At 38.9% G+C, this 19,317-nt stretch overlaps 1 protein-coding gene across 1 annotated transcript in view; it reads right to left on the reverse strand.

Moving 5' to 3' along the window:
• Positions 1 to 5,195: 5,195 nt before the first annotated feature.
• KDM2A (lysine demethylase 2A) overlaps positions 5,196 to 19,317 on the reverse strand; it is an 80,997-nt gene continuing 66,875 nt past the window's right edge. The window contains exons 14-22 of the mRNA XM_032218625.1: positions 17,668 to 17,751; positions 16,576 to 16,842; positions 16,268 to 16,399; positions 16,072 to 16,161; positions 11,121 to 11,830; positions 9,633 to 9,796; positions 9,060 to 9,218; positions 8,682 to 8,897; positions 5,196 to 7,730 (exon numbers count right to left, since the gene is read on the reverse strand). Coding sequence (XP_032074516.1) covers positions 7,549 to 7,730; positions 8,682 to 8,897; positions 9,060 to 9,218; positions 9,633 to 9,796; positions 11,121 to 11,830; positions 16,072 to 16,161; positions 16,268 to 16,399; positions 16,576 to 16,842; positions 17,668 to 17,751 — 2,004 coding nt within the window. The 3' untranslated portion in view covers positions 5,196 to 7,548. The remainder of the gene's footprint in view (positions 7,731 to 8,681; positions 8,898 to 9,059; positions 9,219 to 9,632; positions 9,797 to 11,120; positions 11,831 to 16,071; positions 16,162 to 16,267; positions 16,400 to 16,575; positions 16,843 to 17,667; positions 17,752 to 19,317) is intronic.

Below are 19,317 nucleotides of genomic sequence, written 5' to 3' on the forward strand. Positions count from 1 at the left end.
CAGGAGCCGTAAGCAATATTTACAAGTGCTGGCTTGTAATTATCATTTTGTAGCATTTTAATAACCATTTTAGTTTTAAACAAGGCATCAGTATGACTTGAAAAATCAACCAAGAGTCACAAAATGGCATGGCACAGCAATCACACCCAATTAAAAAGTAAAAGGACCCAAGTCCCCCCTCCCACACTTATAATAGTGACAGTGATGGTTACTTGGAGTGCTTGTACTTGGATGTGGTAACAATTATCCATGCTCTAGATACCTCCAAGCTAGTTCTACTGTAAAATGCAAATGAAATGAAATGCAAATATTCAGTACTGGTGGGAGTCAGAAAATTTGAACACACAAATGAGATTGCTTTAAATTGACTTCTTGGAGTGGTAAGATGTACTCAATCATCTTAGTGTTCTAGCTACCAGTCAGTTGTCAAACCTAACTAGACTTATATACCACTTTACAGTGCTTTACAGCCCTCTCTAAGCGGTTTTACAGAGTCAGCATATTGCCCCCAACAATTTGGGTCATTTTACCCACGTTGGAAGGAGGGCAGGCTGAGTCAACCTTGAGCCTGGTGAGACTCGAATTGCCAAATTGCAAGCAGCCAGCAGTTAGCGGAAGTAGCCTGCAGTACTGCACTCTAACCACCGTGCCATTATGGCTCATACTTAACCAGGACCTGGTTATCTAAAAGATTTTAATTCATTTGGTTATTTAAACCTACTAGAGAACTTGTTCTCAAACGCCTATCCTTAAAATTGGATGTATGCATCCAATTTTTAATGATTCAAGTGCTAAATAATCTACCAGTTACATGGGAAGGGGGATTTACTGGCATTTTCTTGATCTCCTACCCTTGCTATCTACCATTCATCTTAAAAATTTTCTGAGAAGCTCCAACCTGAGAGATTCTCTCAATGCAGGAAAGTCTAGAAATTCTGTTCTGTACAAGGAAGCATGGGTAGAGTTCAAAGATTTGTGCTTTCAATATTAACTTCTAATCAGGAAATGGACTCCCCATGGCTATCTTCTTGTTTTAATTTGATGAAGAAATGTTGGCAGGGAATGCTTCTGCTAGTTTTTCTTCAATAATTTATAAAAAGTAATAAATGTGAAATATCCCCCAATAAATAAAAATAAAATTGCTTCTCCTTTGAATGTTAAAAGGGCTTGGACTTTTTAAAGAGCGGCACTGTAGAGATTAAACATTTAGTATGGTAAATTTGAACCTGAAAAATGTTTACTTACAAAAGCTTAACATTTTAAAGACTTTAGGTTTTTATCAATAACATGGCTATTTTTAAAAAACAAACATTGAATAGATGTATAGTTTTATTTAGCATGGTTAAGCATGTATAACCAATGAACCAGACTGGATCTCCATACAGCAACATCAGATACTGGAAAAACCCACCCTGGCTAAAAGAGAATATGATAAAAATAGAATCTTCTGCCTGTGAGCTTGAGAAATAAGTTAAGTGTATAATCTCCTAAAGCAGTAGTTCTCAACCTTTCCTATCTTCCCATCATTCATTCTATCAAATAACTTGGGTCCCACTATAAACAAACAGGCATTTTTCCCAAGGATGGAGGGATGAATGGACGAATGAATCTCTAAATCTCTGTATCTCTATTTAGATATATAGACATACACAGGCATTCCATGTTGCTATCATCTGAGGTAAAATGTAAAGTGCTTCAAGTTTAAAGTGCTAATTCTTTATCTGTCCCATCTGATGTCTGCATACTACTGACTGAGAAATCTTGTGAACTACAGATAGTGTGCTTTTAAAGTATTCTTTCTGGAGAGTAACTTTTTCACAGGAAATTTCTTAAAATTAGCTCACTCTTTCCTTTTTAGAGCACACCAAAAAGCACATGCAAGCCTTAAAAACCCATTGTTAGTTTTGCAGGCTACTTGTTGGATGTCATAAACTGCAGTTTCTCATGTTGTTCAGCCAAGTTTTTCAGACTTCCCATGCAACCTGGTGTGTATCCTTTTAGGTTCAGTTCTCATTTAATTCAGTGGAGCTTACTTACAGACCTGTAGACATTAGATTTTACACTTAAGTACTTGTCCTCAGCCATTTTTAGTTTTTTTGGCCTCTATTGAGGTGAGACCCAAACCCTTCCCCAAAAGTATAACTGTTTATAAAACCTAGTGCAATTTGCAGTATGCTAGTTTTAATGGCTGGAGTGTACTAACCCATAAACCATGGCTTGCAAATCATGTAACATGCATAGCTCAAACCAAACAAAGCATAATATCACCTAGTACATTGTCCAACCTAGGACAGTCATTCATGCTTGATATTGTAATATATAAAAAAGGCACTGCCCTCAAATATCTCAGCTCTGAATGAGAATAAAAAGTTCTGAATTTAGACAACTGGATTCTGGAGTGATATTTAAGGAATTGCCAGAGATGGGAAATAATTTGTAACTGTTGCTTAGAGAGGAAACTGAAGTTATGGTAGAATGGATACATTTTTGGAGGATAGAGAGGAAAAAATGGGGGGAGAGAGCAATAGAAATATTAATTAGGATAAAAAGATGGCAGTGGCTTAATAGGAAGACACTCATATACACAGAAAATATACCAATAACTTTTTAAAGAACAGAAATGCGGAACTCAATTAGCCAACCACCTAAATATTACATACGGGAGAAAACGGCAGGAATTTTAAACCTGCAAAAGATGCAGAGTATGTACCCACATATATACTGCCTTTGATAGGTTAGTTACTAGACCACATAGTCCAGTGTTGGCAAACCTTTTCGGCACTGTGTGCTGAAACGGAAGTGTGTGTGCCAGAAGTGTGCACGAGCCCACTGGGAAGATGATCTTCTGGTTTCCAGCACACGTATCAACCACCTCGTCCTCCGGTTTCTGGCGTGCATGCGCATGGAGAAGACCAGCTAACTGATGCACATGCACACACCGGAAACTAGAAGATCTTCCCGGTGCGCACTGGGCCGCTGATCTTTTGGTTTCCATCCCTCCCGCACATGTGAAGACCAACTGGCCGGTGCACCGGAACCCAAAATAACAATGAGTGACTAATCATGTGCCCCGAGAGATGGCTCTGCATGCCACTTCCGGCATACGTGCCATCATCACGGAAATAGTCCATAATTGATGATTTCCCAGCTGAAGAAAACTTCAGGTTCTGATTTTATACCCAGGGCACCCCTTATTTCAATATGACTTTACATATTTGTGGAAAGCACTTACTTTGTCCTTTGTATTGTTCTAAAAACTCATTGGTTTTGAAGTTTACTAAATAAAATGCTTTTCTGGATCATAAGACCATATCCTATTGTTCTTATTTTTGTTTATTTGTTGCTGACTCCAGGCGACTGCCTAACAAGTCTGTGCAGTTTTCTTGGCAAGGTGTTTCAAAAATGATCTCACCATTGCCTTCTTCCTAGGGTTGAAAGGGACTGGCCCAAGATTACCCAGCTGGCTTCATGTCTAACATTGGATTACAAACTCAAATCTCCTAATTTCTAGACTGATCCCTTAACCACTGCACCAAACTGGTTTTCCTTGCTCTTGGCTTATTTATATGGCATTTCCTGAAACTATTCCCAAGTTTTGTGTCTAATCAGAAGCCGTCTACAAACATTCCAAGAGTTTTCTGTGTGACTCTTTTCTGTCATTTTAAAGCCACATAGATCCGTTTATATTTAATAATCAATGAGAGACCTGTCAGAGATAATTTCAACCATCAGGTTTCATTCCCTTAATCTGTTAAGGTTTGTACTTGCTGGCAGCAACATTCACCAACATTCTTCCCCAGATTTTATTCAGAGATTTGCTGTTTTATTCTTTATTTTTGCTTACTGCACTGATTATATTCCCAGGATAGCTTTAAAGTAAATTTAAATACCAAATCATAGCTGTTCGCTTAATTCTGGTTTTGTAGTAGGTTTTGAAGAAAACTAATATGCTATTTTTGTACTAGCATGTTGTAGCTTTTGATGCACAAAAGATCAGATAGATATAGGTTAATAAGAATAACCACCATAAATTAAAACAAATCAGCATGAATAATCTGAATGTGTTGACTACATGCAGGTGTTACATCCCATCAGAATACATGTTAAATATTTATAAATTCAATTCCTATTAATTAGCACCTTGTATCCAGAAGACATAAGATCCCAGTATTACTTATACAATATATTATGTTTACTCTTTTGTATAAAATAAACAGATTGTACTTCATATAGAATCTCAAGAATTCAGAGAGATTAAAAAGCAAGAAGAAAATAAAGACTCTAAACATTATTTATAATCTTAAATGTCAAAAGGTACTAAATATGGATAGAAAATTTTAGTATATGGCCATATTCCACTGCTTTTATAACATTTCAGAATAAACTCCTCTAGCTCATGCAGAATATTTATTCCAAGAAGTGTGCTTCATATATGTTCAACTGTCATCAATGTACTGCAAAAAAAACAAAATCACAGGTATTGGCCTAGAATACTGAGCCTACAGTTCCCAAATTTGGATAACCTTGAATATACTTTAAACTATCAAAATAGCATTTTCTTCAATTTTGGAAGCTGGAATTGGCCAGACAAAATAAACGGTTGTAAAAATGGTTTCAGTGCTTTGTGTATGTAACTTACTGCCCTTTGATAGAACTGCTAATTTTGAACGCATTGTAAGATTACTAAGATTTTCAAAGTTATGCAGATAAGAGCAAATGCCTGCTACTGATATATTAAAATTTTTCTGACTAAAATATTGCTAGCATATATCATTTTAATAGTGCAGAATTCATAAGAGAGTAAATGTGGGAAGGAAAAATGCATAGTGGATTAGATAACTGAGTTTTCTCATTCATGCTGTTACAATGCTGCTCAAATCAAGGGTAATCAATATGCAGACCCCACATATTTTTTTTCTTGAAATGTTTATTCCAAAATCCACCCCATTGAAACAAAGTCTCCCTTCAGAGGCTGGTATCTTTTCTTCCCCCTTTCATTTGTGCCTCAGATCTGTGGTAATATGTTTGAGGAAAGAATCTCTAAAACTGTTATTGGCAAATGATTAGAAAATGAAAAATCCCAACTAGGTTCCCTCCCTTTTAACCCCAAATATTCCCCAACCCTAAACATGTCAACCGCGAGAGCGCAAGACTTGGTTTCTTTTACCCTTAATGCTTACATTTAATTTTGAAGCACAACATTGGAGATTGACTCTAAGTTAGCAACAAAAAATATATATTTACAATTTCTTCAAACAAACAAACCAAAGAAAAGAAAAACACAAAATAACAACCAAACCCTTTTAGACAATAGTGACTTTCTTAGGGAGTTTTATTTAGGGAGCATGTTTTGTCTTCTTTTGTTTCTTTTTTAAATCACCAAGTGATTTTATATATAATTTTTCTTTCCTTTGTGTCACCACTTGCCCTCTGAAGTGATGATCAGTTTAGGCAATGAAGTTTCACAATTACTTTAAGTCTTTTAAGCCACAGTCATTTGAGGGACATTTCTGAGAAGGTTGTAGGATAATAAAGCCTAAACTCACAATACCCTCCCCAATCAGTCTGCTGATGCTTTTTCATCCCTCTTGCCGCAGGACGAGATTCCTCCCAGACCAATGCTCCTGTCATGCCAACTTGCTGCAGTTCAGCACTTCTCAGGCTGATCAATGCACATGGAGAGTTATGAAGGTGCTCCCACTTTTGAGAAAACAAAAACACAAAATACCCAGAGTGTAGAAAACTCAATGTGGGAGTTATCTGGGCAGATGCACTTGAATCTCCTATTTATGGCTATTCTCACCTTCCTCTTGGAAACAAACAAACAAAAAAAAGCACAAAAAGATTGGTTCTACAATTTTTTTCCACAGGAGCCAATACAACAAGGCAGAAAGTTTCCACTTCTAGGAGATCAGTGGGCATTTTTGCAGAAAAATTCAATTTGCAGCAAAGCTCCTGTATATTGAGGCACTCTGGAACTCATCACACTAGCATTGTCCTCTTGGCAAAGAAGCCTGCTCCTCATATGGAAGTGAGGGGGGGGGGACCATTGGATTTCAGTAGATCTAAATGTATTTCCTTCACCCCATCCCCAATAGTGCAGGGGAAGTCAAGTCTTCCCCGAGGCTCAGTTGCCACAGCATTCAATGCAATTAGGCTGGGCGATTTGGAGAGTTATGGGTGGATTCCTCCCCCTCCCTTATTGCTTCAGAAGCAGCAGCAAGGGTGCATTGGGTCTTCCTCCAATTCTGCAACCACTCTCCTCCTTTCCCTTGCTGCACAGACACTGGAGAGCTGCTTTTTTTGCCATTTGAAGATCAGAGGGGGAGGCAAGGGGGAAGGGCAGTCCAATTTGTGCTATCACTATGGGGAAGAGAGCAGAGTGCAAAGTGTGCATTCAAACCCTGACAAACTCAGACAGCTGGAAGGAGTGTCCAGTCACTCAAGCAGGGGAAAATAAAATAGGGATCCAAAATATTACCTTTCTTTCTAAAGTGCAAAAAGCTCTCTGCTGCCCAAGAGAGAAGTTCTTTGGACCGGCCATTCATTGCAAAGGAAGAGAGGCAGCTAATGGAGCATTAACCCGTCTCCCAGCTCAAGAGCCAACAGCTATGCAACCCCAGGATGTAGGCATTTGTTCTAGCCAGCATCTCTAAGGATGCTAATTTCAGCAGACATATGGAACAATGGAGACCATTTCTGCTGGTGTTAGAAATCCCAAAAGATGCCCCTGAAGCCTTCAATCTATACTGCAGCTTTTTCTCTACACAAATACTGCCATCTTTTCATAGCAGGAAAGGTAGAACATGCTTGTCTGACACCCTCTCCCTTTTCTGGGATAATCTAGGATAAGAACATGGCTCCCTTATTCTGAAAGTTCTGCCATCCCCTCACTAGCCTTACGTTGGACGATGCTTGCAAGCTGAACCGAGGGCACATGGAGAGACCCTCACCACAAAGCAGGCATCACTACTGCCGACACTGGAGCTCTGAGTAATCGGCACAAAGCAGTAGCTGCCCATTCAGCTGCTGGTGAGTGAAAAAAGGAAGCTTAGCAGAACATAGTGGGCAAGAGCAGTTACTCTCAAGTCTTAGTAAATCTGAAGACTTAGTAACAAATTGCATACCAAGACAGTAAAGAAACAGGGAGCAGAAATGCACCTGTTTTATACCATCCAGGTCACGTTTCCCATAATCTGATGAGGAAGTATAATCTGTTTTCACAGGATTTATGAGAAGGGAAAAAGGTGGAGAGAAAAGGTCATGTTCCCCCTGAAAAAGCGACTACAAAAAGTTAAGAGCATGTAGCTGATGAGCAAGTACCCCAACAAGAGCAATTGTCCATCTCTTCTTGCTGCCACTTACTCAACTGCCTGGTGGGATTTTCTGGTTTACAGAAGTCCCAAGTAGAGGAGGGTCATTACAATCACAATCAGGATGGCATCTCTCCTGACTGTAGAGATGGGGTAAATTGAGGGAGGATCTGCTCTCCAAGAGGGGCTGTCTGGGATCTTTCCTTCTTCTCTTCAGTCTTTCTGTGGCAAATTTCTAGCTGATTTTTTGGATCAGCTTTTCATCTGACAGGCAATAGAGGCTGTTGATTGACAGGTCTGAAATGAAGTGCTCGCAGGCTTTGCGGGTGATTTGTTTGCAGCCACGCAGATCTATCAGAGTGACATTAGAGATGCGTCGCAGGTACAGCAGGGACTGGTCTGTGAGCTTATTGCAACCTATGGAAAGTAAGGCAATATGATACACATAACATTAATTTCTTTATTAGCTTTTATCCTGCCTTTATTACTTTATAAGTAACTTAAGGTACAAACACATATAATACTCCTTTTACACCATCTATTTTCTCCAGAACAACCCGGTGAGGTGAGTTAAGAGAGTGGCTCAAAGTCACCCAGCTGGCTTTCATGCCTATTTTGGGACTAGAATTCACAGTCTCCTGGTTTCTAGGTCAGCACCTTCACCACAACACCAAGCTGGCTCTCATACTCACTTCTTCAATGTGTAAAAATATTACAGAGAAGAAGAGATATAAATGCCCAAGAATACTGAAGCACACATTTAAAGGCTAATTCTCCATTAGTGGTTCTTAATCTTTTATACAGTCTGATCTCCTGATCAGTTAAGCATGTAACAGAACAGTTCTTCAAGCTGACACAATTAGCAATTAGACAAGCTGTTATGGAATAAGACAAGTACTATTGAACTCTGATCATTTTGTGAAGCATTATTTTCCTTCTGGGGTATATGTCAATTTTTATTGAATGTGGATGTGCAACAATCAATAAAATGTTTGTACTATATATAGGATTTAATTTTAACATGCTACTTCAAATGCATTTCTTAAAAAATATTTATATTGGAATACTATCCGAGTGCAGGGTAATTTTTGTTACATCTGGTGAGAGATTTGTTCTATCCACATTTAATAAAGACTGGAGGAAAAGCCTATGAAATATGGAAGATAAGCATCTCAAACTTTCATGGGACTTTGGGTTCTGAAAGATATCATATCTTGTGACTTGGGAGTAAAAGGGGTCACTATCTACTTAAAACTGCCCTCTTCTGCAACCACAGGGCAATAAGCCAGAGGTCATGCAGGTCAGTGATTCTTGCCAGGGTAGAATGCAGAGATGTATTTTTTTTCCTAAAAATGCAAGTGCACATACCTGCCATATTAATTTCAGTGAGTGAGTTTCGTGTGGAAGATCCCACAGCTGTTAACAGGTTGGCTGACTGGTCTGTAAGGTGATTGCAGTGACTAAGATCAAGTCGTGAGAGCGCAGGCATGTGGCGAATGATGAGCCGGAGTGTGGCATCAGTAATATCCAGCCCGGCCAATCGGAAGTCTATCATGTTACGGAGTTTGCTGCGATTGTCTTGACCTATTGTACGATACACAATAACATTGAAAGGGCACAAAAAACAACTATTGTATATTTCAGACCCAAACTTTCCCTTTTAATTCTCCTACTCATTATCAATCTGTCTGCCACCCACAAGCTCTCCAGAAATTCTTGCTTTATGCAAATGGAAAACAAACATACTGGGTTTATCTGATGGAGGTGTCAGCAAGTCCCGAATCTGAGGATCCTTGATTCCTACTGCCCACCGAAGATCGAGGGTCCTGAGAAGGGGGCAGGTAGAGGTACTGAGAGCAGATACTGCTGACCAGGAGCAGCCTGCCAAGATGAGGTCTTTGAGGCCTGTTGAACGACAGATAGATGTGAAAAAAATTTCAATAATTTTCTCTATATATTTTCTAGCTACTGGACTTCTACTTTGAACTTTCATTCCATATTATAATGGTGAGGCAATAGTTGACGATTGCTGAGGTCCACAGTATAAGAACAATATCCATATTATGAGAACAATGCTTCTTTGATAACCTATTAACATCTGTCTCATAGCTTGTTAAAGAGTTAGGCCAAATAACAAATATAATCTATGGTTATATTTGGGAAAGCAAAGGAATGCCATATTATGATATTCAGAATACTAAACTGTATTCACAAACAACTTTAGTGATCAACTATCACAGGAGATTAATCTGTTCAATGGGAAACCTTTAATGTGAGGCTATGACAGAAAGATGCATCCAACCTGAAAAAGGTATATACCTGGTAATCTGTTGATGAGCCAGGTAAGCTGTTTTCTAGAAATATTGGTCCAGCTGAGGTCAAGGCTGACTGGTTGCCTCCTGATTATACCACCAAGAGCCATGGGTGTGATGGACTTATACCTGCTTAAGTCAATCTTCGTCCACAATCTCCTATCACCGCACCTATCAAATATATAGATTTAGATAGAGAACATACTTTCCTACATCACTTATATATACTTAAACAGTTCCTGACAAGTCTCTCACAGCTATCTTTTGGGGCAAGACTAAGGTTATTATAGTGTAGTGGATCAGTATATACTCTGAAACAAAGTCTAGATAGGAAAGATATAGCTTGAAATATCATATGGATATAAGTAGCTTATTTTTTCTGTCTTGGCCATAGTTACCTTCCAATTCTTCACCACATATATCTTTATGCTTTTTTATATGAAAGTTAACATTTTCTATTTACAAAGGTAAGTTTGGACATGGCTTTTTACAGTACTTACATCACTGCTGTACAATAATCTTTCAAACAGTGCATTTGGATCTATGAAGCTTTGCAGTGATTACAACATTTTTTCTGGATAAACATGGACACATTTACTCCCTCCTAATTCCTATAGATAGATATTCACTACAAATGAAAATATCTCATTCAAAGCACAGAGAACGAGAAAAAATCTAAATGATGGTTCATGCTTGCTATTTGACTTCAACCTAAATATATAAACCAGTTCCTATGGCAGGCCGAGGTAGGATTTTTTTCCATAACAGAGAGACTGAAGAGGCAGATCTGAAACTTATGCAGAGACCAAAGAATTGCGTAACAATACACACAGATTGAATATTTCAGTTGCAGAGATTTGTAATATGAACTCAAACATATTCTCAGTGAATATCTACATATTCCAATATTAAGTGCTGTACAATGAAAAGCTCAGTTAGCCTTTTGCACTGAAAGAAGATATGAACAATCAAAGCAAAGTGCTTTATATATAACTTACTGATAGATCTTTACTTTGATATATAAATGCTTGAATGTAAAACTCAGAATACAGGGAGTTTAAAATGTACCAGATGGCATATTCTCTTTAGAATATTGTAACATACTTACATGCCCAGATTGTGGTGTGTAAAATATTACACCACATAAGTCCAGAATATATCCTTCCAATGAACAATTCCATTTTTAGCTATTACTAGCAAAACACTTGCTTATAATCTGTACATTTATTCTTTCCCCCAAATTGTCACTTGAGCATGAAGCCAATATCTATACGCTAGACACTGTGTATAGACAAATATTGTTGCATAAATATATTTATTTTTTTTGTATCTCCATTTCTGCTTATTCATAAATCTATCATTGAGGCCCAGCAAATACAACCTGATCTAATTTTTTTGGGCGGTATGTAAGGATTGTGTAAGACACTGTGAAAAATAAAGGCATTACAGAAATGAGCTGTAAAAACTGCTCTGGCGGTAATTTCTATACACTTACCATTTGTACCAGGTTTTGCATACACGCATACATTCACAAAGCTCCTTGCGAGTAAGGTATCGGAAGACAGACATCCATACTTCCTTTTGCATCCAGATTTCCTCACCATCTGATGCCCTGCCCCCCTGTCCATTTAGCCTGGTTGCCCCATTTTCCTCAGCATTGTCATCTTCTTCATCTGCGCTTTCATCTTCCTCTTCCTCCTCTACTACTTCTTCATCTCCACCCCGCTGGGGTGTCCTGGCTGAACTTTGGCGCATGACCACACGGGGGGAGTGTCTCAGATTAGTGGAGGCAGTGATTGCCTGCAATTTGGGTACAATGGAAGTGCCATGCACGTCTTTGGTAGGTCTTTGCAATGTGACTGTGAGATATGAACCATGAAGCTTGGCTTTTTCTACCTCTGAAAGCTCTTTTTTGCCACTAGGGTTGTTTTCCTTTTCCCGCACAACTGTGCGTTCTGTGCCCTGTAGTCGAAGCAGCTGTCGTCTCTTAAAGCGTTCATCCCGACTGGCACCATGATGGTCACTAGGACCTGCCCCTGGAGAGGACCGCGTCACTATGCTTCGAGGTGATACAGGATCATGGATCAGCTGCAGCATTGGGGTAGGGGAGTGGGGTGGTGGAGTCAGAGGTTCTTCACAGCTACGCAAGGGACGCAGGACTTTGGCTTGAACTGTGTCGTCGTCACCATCATCCATTTTCCGTTTCTAAAAAGTGAACAATATTAAGTTACCATTTAAATATCAAATAGCAGGAGTTTTGGCCTTGGAATGAATACCCTAGATCAGGTATAAATGTGATACTCAAAATCCCTCTCTTTTTCTTTCTATGGTTGCCAAGCAGACGCCTACATTTTTTCAACTAGAAAAATAAATGAGAATGGGAAATATACACTGAGTTACTACATTAAGAGGTCAATGGTTGGCGGTCCCAGTGTGACATTTAGTGTACTAACGTCTCAGCAGAGATTGAGAAGTCCTCTTTGCACTTTGATACTTTCAAATTAAAAAAAAAAACATAAAACATGTCTTTTCCCTTAGGGAAAGTGCAAGGATAGCAGGATCATGTGAGATATCGAGAGCAAAAGGAGAAAAGACATGCTGTGTCATCACTCTTCACTTCCTGTGTGGCACAGAAAGGAAGCAGAGATAAAATTATGTGGATGGAACACGAAGAAAAGGAAGCACAAAGGAAAAAGGGCACACAACAGCACTTAAGGGGCTGGTACTGCTTCAGTGGAAAGAGTTGCCAGTTTCTTAGCAGGAACAAACTGCTAATTTACCAATTATGCAAATATAGCTGGTATAGGTTTTTTTTAGATTTTTCAGAATGCTTGATTGTAAGTACAGAAGTGTCTGTATTTTTTATTGAGAACATTATTTTTATCCCCTTTTCCTTAGCAGACTTTGTACTTTCTTTCGTTTCCTTAATTTTTTCCCATTGTTTCTCCTTATCTCCACAGCTTTCTACTGCAGTACTTTTTAATTTCCCTCCTCATAACTCCCCCCACACCCCGGCCTTTTTGTCTGGGTTTTTCCTCCCTTCCCTTCCTGCTATTCCCAGACAAGACGTTAGAGTGCAAAGCACAAAATTGTTTCCTTTCTTCTCCTTTTATAACTGGTGTTCATGAAAGTGATTCAAGTTGCTCCTTTACTGCTTTGACCTCTGACATATGTGTTTAATGCATTATTAAAATTGCTCTTCTTCACAAAGTATGTCTTTCTAGCTTATGTAATTTTCTTTTGTGAAATAAAATGGAAACAAATTGGACTTCCAACCTGGACTATTGATTAGGCATCAGGATCTATAGATGTAATGCAAATTATGTTATTTCTGTTTCATATTAAATTTTGACATTTAGTTCTATGGTAGAATTACACCTTATTCAGGGAGAAGCTCAGAGAAACACATTGAGATCTATATTATTGCAGTCATCATTTATTTAAAACACTTCTATAGCTGCCATCTTTCAGCCAACTCTGGGTGGCTTCCGATCAAAAATTAAGTCATATAAAACCATTTAAAAAACTATAAAAAAATAACGGGTCAATACATAAAACATCACAAGAAAAATCTGGCGCCAATCCCCGTTAATGTGCCATTATCTAAACCTCTCCCTACACGGGGGAAAAGCTAGGTCTTTAAAGCCTTACAGAAGGCTAAAAAGATGGAAGCTTCTCAAACTTCAGGGGACAAGATGCCTATAGAGTAAGGGCTGCCATGGGAAAGATATGCTTCTTAACTCCCATTAAATACTATTTAGGGGAGCTTCCTGACCTATCCGACCTAGTCGGACTGGTAAATATCCTTAGGGAAAAGGGATCTCCACAGGTAACTTGGCTTTATGCCATATGGGACTTAAAAGATGATGACCAGTATCTTTATTTTCACTTGCAAATAAACTGGAAGTCAGTGCAGCTTGCACAATAGAAGTGTTATGTTGGCAAACCTATGAACCAGTGGTGGGTTTCAAATTTTTTTAGAATCTCTTCTGTAGGTGTGGCCTGCTTTGTGGGAGTGGCTTGCTGGCCATGTGACCGGGTGGGAGTGGCTTGCCAGCCATGTGACTGGGTGGACATGGCCAAGTTGTAAAAAGTGGTGAAACTCACTTAACAACGCTCTTGCTTAGCAACCAAAATGTTGGCTCAGAAATTCTGGCATTTGAAGCACACAAATCTTAAAGCTGTCAAGTTACAAGACCCTTGCACCCCTAACCTTTTAGAAAAAAAACTCCAGGGGTGTTCAAACGTGACAGCTTTAAGACTTGCAGACTTCAACTCCCAGAATTCCTCCTCTCGCTCTTCATCTTGATGATGTGCGGACGGGCGGGGGGAAGGGAGCTGGAACTGGTTCTAAACGGACTGTAGATTTGTGGAACCTCTTCTATAGACGAGGTTAGAACTGGCAGGAACCCACCCTTGTTATGAACCCCCATTACTATCCGCACTGCCACATTCTGGACCAGTTGAAGCATTCTGGTAATCTAGATGGGAAGTGACCAAAGCATGAGTGACTGTGAGCAAAGCCTACAGGACTAGGAAAGGGTGCAATTGGTTTGATCATGATAAATTCTTCAGGTTTTTAAGGAAAGTATATTCCAATATCTGTTCTATATGGAGTTCTAACTTCCCTGTTACTAATTTTTGAAGGATTTATTTGAGAGACTATCTGTCTTCCATCTGCCTGGCTGGTTCAATCTGGCAGGAATGGTAGATCCCAGAATTGCACCTTTTCTGTAGCAGTACCTGTTATCTGGGATGTGGTTTCCCCTTCCAAGATTCAAACAGCCCTCACTCTGTTGATATTTCAAAGGGCCCTCAACATATGGCACATTGCCCAGATCTTTGGAGAGATGGTTGGTGTTCCTTTGCTTCCTTTTTCCCATCTGAATTTTTCTGTTATCTTTCTTTTCTGTTTCCTTTTCTATGCTTTTTGTTTTGTTGCTTTTTAAATGTTTTTAACAATTTGTTAACCACCCAAAGTTGCTGGGAGTTGAGTGTCCTATAAATTTAACTGACTTTAACAAGAACCATCTTTCTTCCACAAACCCTTTAATTCATTTGAATGCAATATATTTTCTTCTTCCAATTGGCCTCAAATTATCTGTACTGATTGTACAATGTGTGTATTTTACTATATTTAACCAAAGTTTAAAGCAATATATACTCAAGACTATCTATGCCAAGGTACAAAATATAACTAGGAAGTTTCAATAGTGTATCGCATACATGTACCAGAAGAAGCAGATGAGTGGATGAAAATAGTAAGCCAGTTACTCTTCCAGACTGAAATGAAACACAGCTTCTTTGAGTTGCTAATCTAACATACAGATTAGGAAGATGCTACTTTTTTGGTCAAGATTTAATTCTCCAGCAAGTTTTCAAATTATGAGTCAAGTTCTTCCCTTGCTGAACAATATTTCACATATAGTATGTCATAATAAATGGATCATACAAGGACTCCTTATTATGATCTGAGTTACCATATTTTCCAGAATATAAGACGCACCCCCCAAAAAGGTGGGTGGAAATGTATGTGCGTTTTATAGACAGAATACAGCCGTGTTTTTGGCCTCCCAACAACCCGCCTCCGGTGCATCCCATTTATGCCCAAAACAGTCCCCTTTTTGGTAAAAAAGGCATGTGTGAAGAGTTTGGGAGGCCTGCAGAATGCTCCTGGGGGCTGGGGAGTACAAAAAAGGGATGCGTTGGTGTGTGTGTGTGTGTGTTCCGAGAGGCCAAAACAGGCCTGTTTTCCACAAAAAACGAGACACACAGAGGGTTTGGGAGGCCTGCAGAATGCTCCTGGAGGACGGGGAGGGCAAAAACTATTTTTCCTCTTCTTTTCCTCTTCGAAATCTAGGTGCATCTTATATTCTTTTCCTTTTTATAGTCTGAAAATACAGTACTTAGGACTAGAATGAAGTATCGGAGGGCCACCCAGAGGGCAAATATTCCCCCATTTGAAATAGCTCTTGCAATGCTCAGAAAGGAATTACCACCTTGGATAGTTTTAACTAGAAAGATCTTTGTTGGGGTAGCAGGCCCAACAGCCCAACTTTTGCACTGTCATGTATTCACTATTTAATAGCTGGATGCTGATCCCCCCTGGCAAAATATCATAATTTACTAGATTCCAGGAAGGTCATAAGACACAACTGTGAAGCAATTTGCTTATTATGAACAATGCAGTCCCCCTTGTGCTCATTAATAGATGCAGGTGTTTTCCACAACAACATCCAAAGCTCACTTGCTAGAACTATGATGCACTTTCTGCAAATTGTTCTCAATACACATAAATAAATCAAGAAACTGAGATGCTGCACCAATCTCACCTTCCCAGTCATAAAAGCTACATGAAATATTGAGCCCCTCTGCAAACAACAGTTTGTCTCGTTACTCAAGAGCAGCATACTATGCACAATCAATTAAAAAAATAACTTCTTTACCTGGCCTTTCTCTGGCTCATCTCCCTTGTAACACTTTGGGCATTCCCAGCAATTTGGCAATTCCTCATTCAGTAGCCCTTCCCCATCCATCTGCAGAAGAGAGAAACTCAGCAATAATTTCCAACAAGATTCATGTTGATGTCATATTTATAGCAAAGTAAATCAAGTTGTTTGTATGGAATTTAAAGCTTCTCACCTGCAAACAGCCAGGATGAACAATTTCATTGCAGATGCAGCACTCCATTAGTTTCTTGTCAAAGTCCTGGGAATCTTCGTTCTTATCTACCTCTCCACAAAGTGCGCATGTGACAGAATGAGGCAGTCTGGGCTACAAAGTTAAAACAAGAAATCATACCAGAAATTTCTATCTGGACTTCATAGCTTCGGGTTTGGATTCAGGGATATTTTCAAAAAGAATCACAGGCTTCATTCCCTTGATTTGCACAAATCAAAGTTTATTTCTTTTGCAAAGACAACTGGTTTTTCCCCTGTAGCATCACTTACCGCCAAACATTGCCTTAAGATACAAGACTGTTTCATGCGACCAGGCCCTCCAAATTTCTTCATATCTTTGCAGTAATGACACATGCCACATTCACCCTGCAGGCAGGCCTTGCATTTACGACATCGCACCCGCCTCCTTCGTGCACCAGATACAATAGGAGAGACTGTGGGTCTCACAGTTGCAGGTCGTGGAGCTGGTTTCATAGTATGGGGCTTGGTGATAGGGATGGCAGGTAATCTTAACTTTGGCCGAGTCTGAAGCTTCAGCTGTCAGTGGGGGAAAAAACGGTATTAAATCTAGAGATTCATAGAATACCAAAGATTCTTTTTTCAAAAGACCACAATGCAATAATAGATTTAAGATTTAGTTTATTTGTATGCCGCCCTTCTCCAGGAGGGACTCAGGGCGGCGAACAACTCAAAAGGGGGAAAGGGGACATAAACACAATACATGTAATTAAAATACACAAGAATCATACAGCCATACAAGTCGAGAGGGGAGGGGAACTCATCAACCCCAGGCCTGCTGGCACAGCCAGGTTTTGACAGCTTTCCGGGAGGCCTGGAGAGAGGTGAGGGTACGAATCTCCGCGGGGAGTTCATTCCAAAGGGCCGGAGCTGCTACAGAGAAGGCCCTCCCCTGGGTGGTAGCCAGGTGGCATTGGCTGGTGGACGGAACCCGGAGGAGGCCGACCCTGTGTGATCTAACGGGTCTATGGGAGGTAATAGACATTCAATCACAGAAAAGCTCTAAACATGGGAACAGAAAAAAATTATGCGTGGAAAGGGAAAGCCGTTTGCTCCCAAAGATAAGATGTCTAAATAACAGGATTATTTTATCATTAACTAATTCTGAGTTTGGGCAATAATTCCTAGAAATCAGCACTTCAAAAATACTGCTATGTACATTATCCTTAATTTTACTTTCTGCAATGCATTTCTACAATTGTGCATTTGTAGGAATAAAAGCAGTAGCAAGAGTCTGTTTCTTGCTTATTTAATTGACATAAGAGGTTGGATTTTACACAGTGGATTTGTATTTTCAGCACAAATTTTCCAGTTTTAGAACAAACACAGAGAACCATTATTTACCTTATCCCTCTTCGGCCACTGGACAATAGGGATTCCAGTAAGTGCCAGTTTGGGATCACTGTTTGAATACTCTTCAAGCAATAGCTATAGCAGAACAAAGAAAATAAAAATAGATCTTTAAACTTCATATAGAAATTTAAAATTATTCAATATACTTTTAATTATCATCCTTACAGTAACTTTCTATAAAAATAAATAGTCCCATTTATTAATGAAGATTTTGCATAGTATTATCCATGATCTACTTCAACTATCAAAAGCATATACCATCTTCAGTTAAAAAAACTGAAAATTGTGCAGATATATGGACTTTTTTTTACAATCCAATTTTTATTGTTCCCATACTATTACAATGTCCAACTCATACAGAAAGGAATGCATCAGTGCTGAACTACTGTGATTAGACTTAACCTTAAACCAGACAATTTGGTCTTAACATTCAACAGCAGGTATTAAAGCTATTTTTCCCTAATAATGTTGCTTTAATGTTCATCTGTCTTTCTCATATACTGTAGTACTAAATAACCTGAGTCACAGTCTGTTGCTCAGTGTTAGCAGCACGTGGCTAAATCATAGGTGATTTTGCATCTCTTCCTAAATGGTTTTTTTCTTCCTTGTTTCTGGTGCTTCTGCTGTCCACCCCACATCCACCCACTCTTGATTGCCGTTTCAGATGTGCTTTATTTACTTGGGGTTACTATGGTTACATTACTGGCATTGCCTTGTGCAGGGAGTGCAGTGTTTCTTGCTGCCAAGATGGAAAGAACACTGCATGGGCTGGGCTTGCTCTTGCTGGCACTTACCAATGCAAGGAATTCATATTCCCATATGAAGCTTCTGCTGTGAAATGTCTATTAGTATGAGAGACTAATAGAATTAGAGGAAACCAACACTGAGAATCTAAACCAAATATAAACATATATATCTAATCTATCTGATTAATAAGATTGCTCTAAGTAATGAACATATATGCAACAAAAGAAGAAACTGAATTCTCCTACTCCTGAATCTGTAATAATGCAGACTATCACCTTTACACAATGACAAATACAAATCTATTCAAAGGAAGAATTTTGATAGCATTTTATTTACAGATGTAAAAAATAAGCAACAATTTAAGTGATGTTTAATTGTAAGATGAACTTCCAGAAGCAAAAACTAGAAACCAATCAGACAGAGCTATTTCCCTATGACACAGAAACTGTACATACAGTACTGTTTTGGTTTAGCCCAAACCAATAATTCTTAACCAACCAAACCAAGTCACTTTCCACCTAATAAAGTAGAAGACAGGAAAAAGAAATGTTCCTTTTCAACCTTGGCTGACTAGTCAAGGGGAAGAATCCTCTATCTGTTTAAAAATTTTGGAAGCTCCTCACAAAGAAAATTAAACAGATATATGTAAAGAGCTTTAAAATTAAAATAAAATGGCACTTCAGCAACAACACAGAAACAGCAACAAAATCTGCCAATCAGATAAATAAGCATGGTGGTTGTTATCTGGTTCAAGGATGTATTAAAAGTATTCTTGCAACATGCATGGATTAAAATCATATGTGTATGTCAGAATAAAGTTGTATCACTTGGATCGCTACACTGATAACACAATTTTTACTAGTGCACATCCCAGATAGCAATTAAAGGTCAAGA

The sequence above is a fragment of the Thamnophis elegans genome, chromosome 1 (assembly GCF_009769535.1).
Source record: "Thamnophis elegans isolate rThaEle1 chromosome 1, rThaEle1.pri, whole genome shotgun sequence".
Classification (NCBI taxonomy): domain Eukaryota; kingdom Metazoa; phylum Chordata; class Lepidosauria; order Squamata; family Colubridae; genus Thamnophis; species Thamnophis elegans.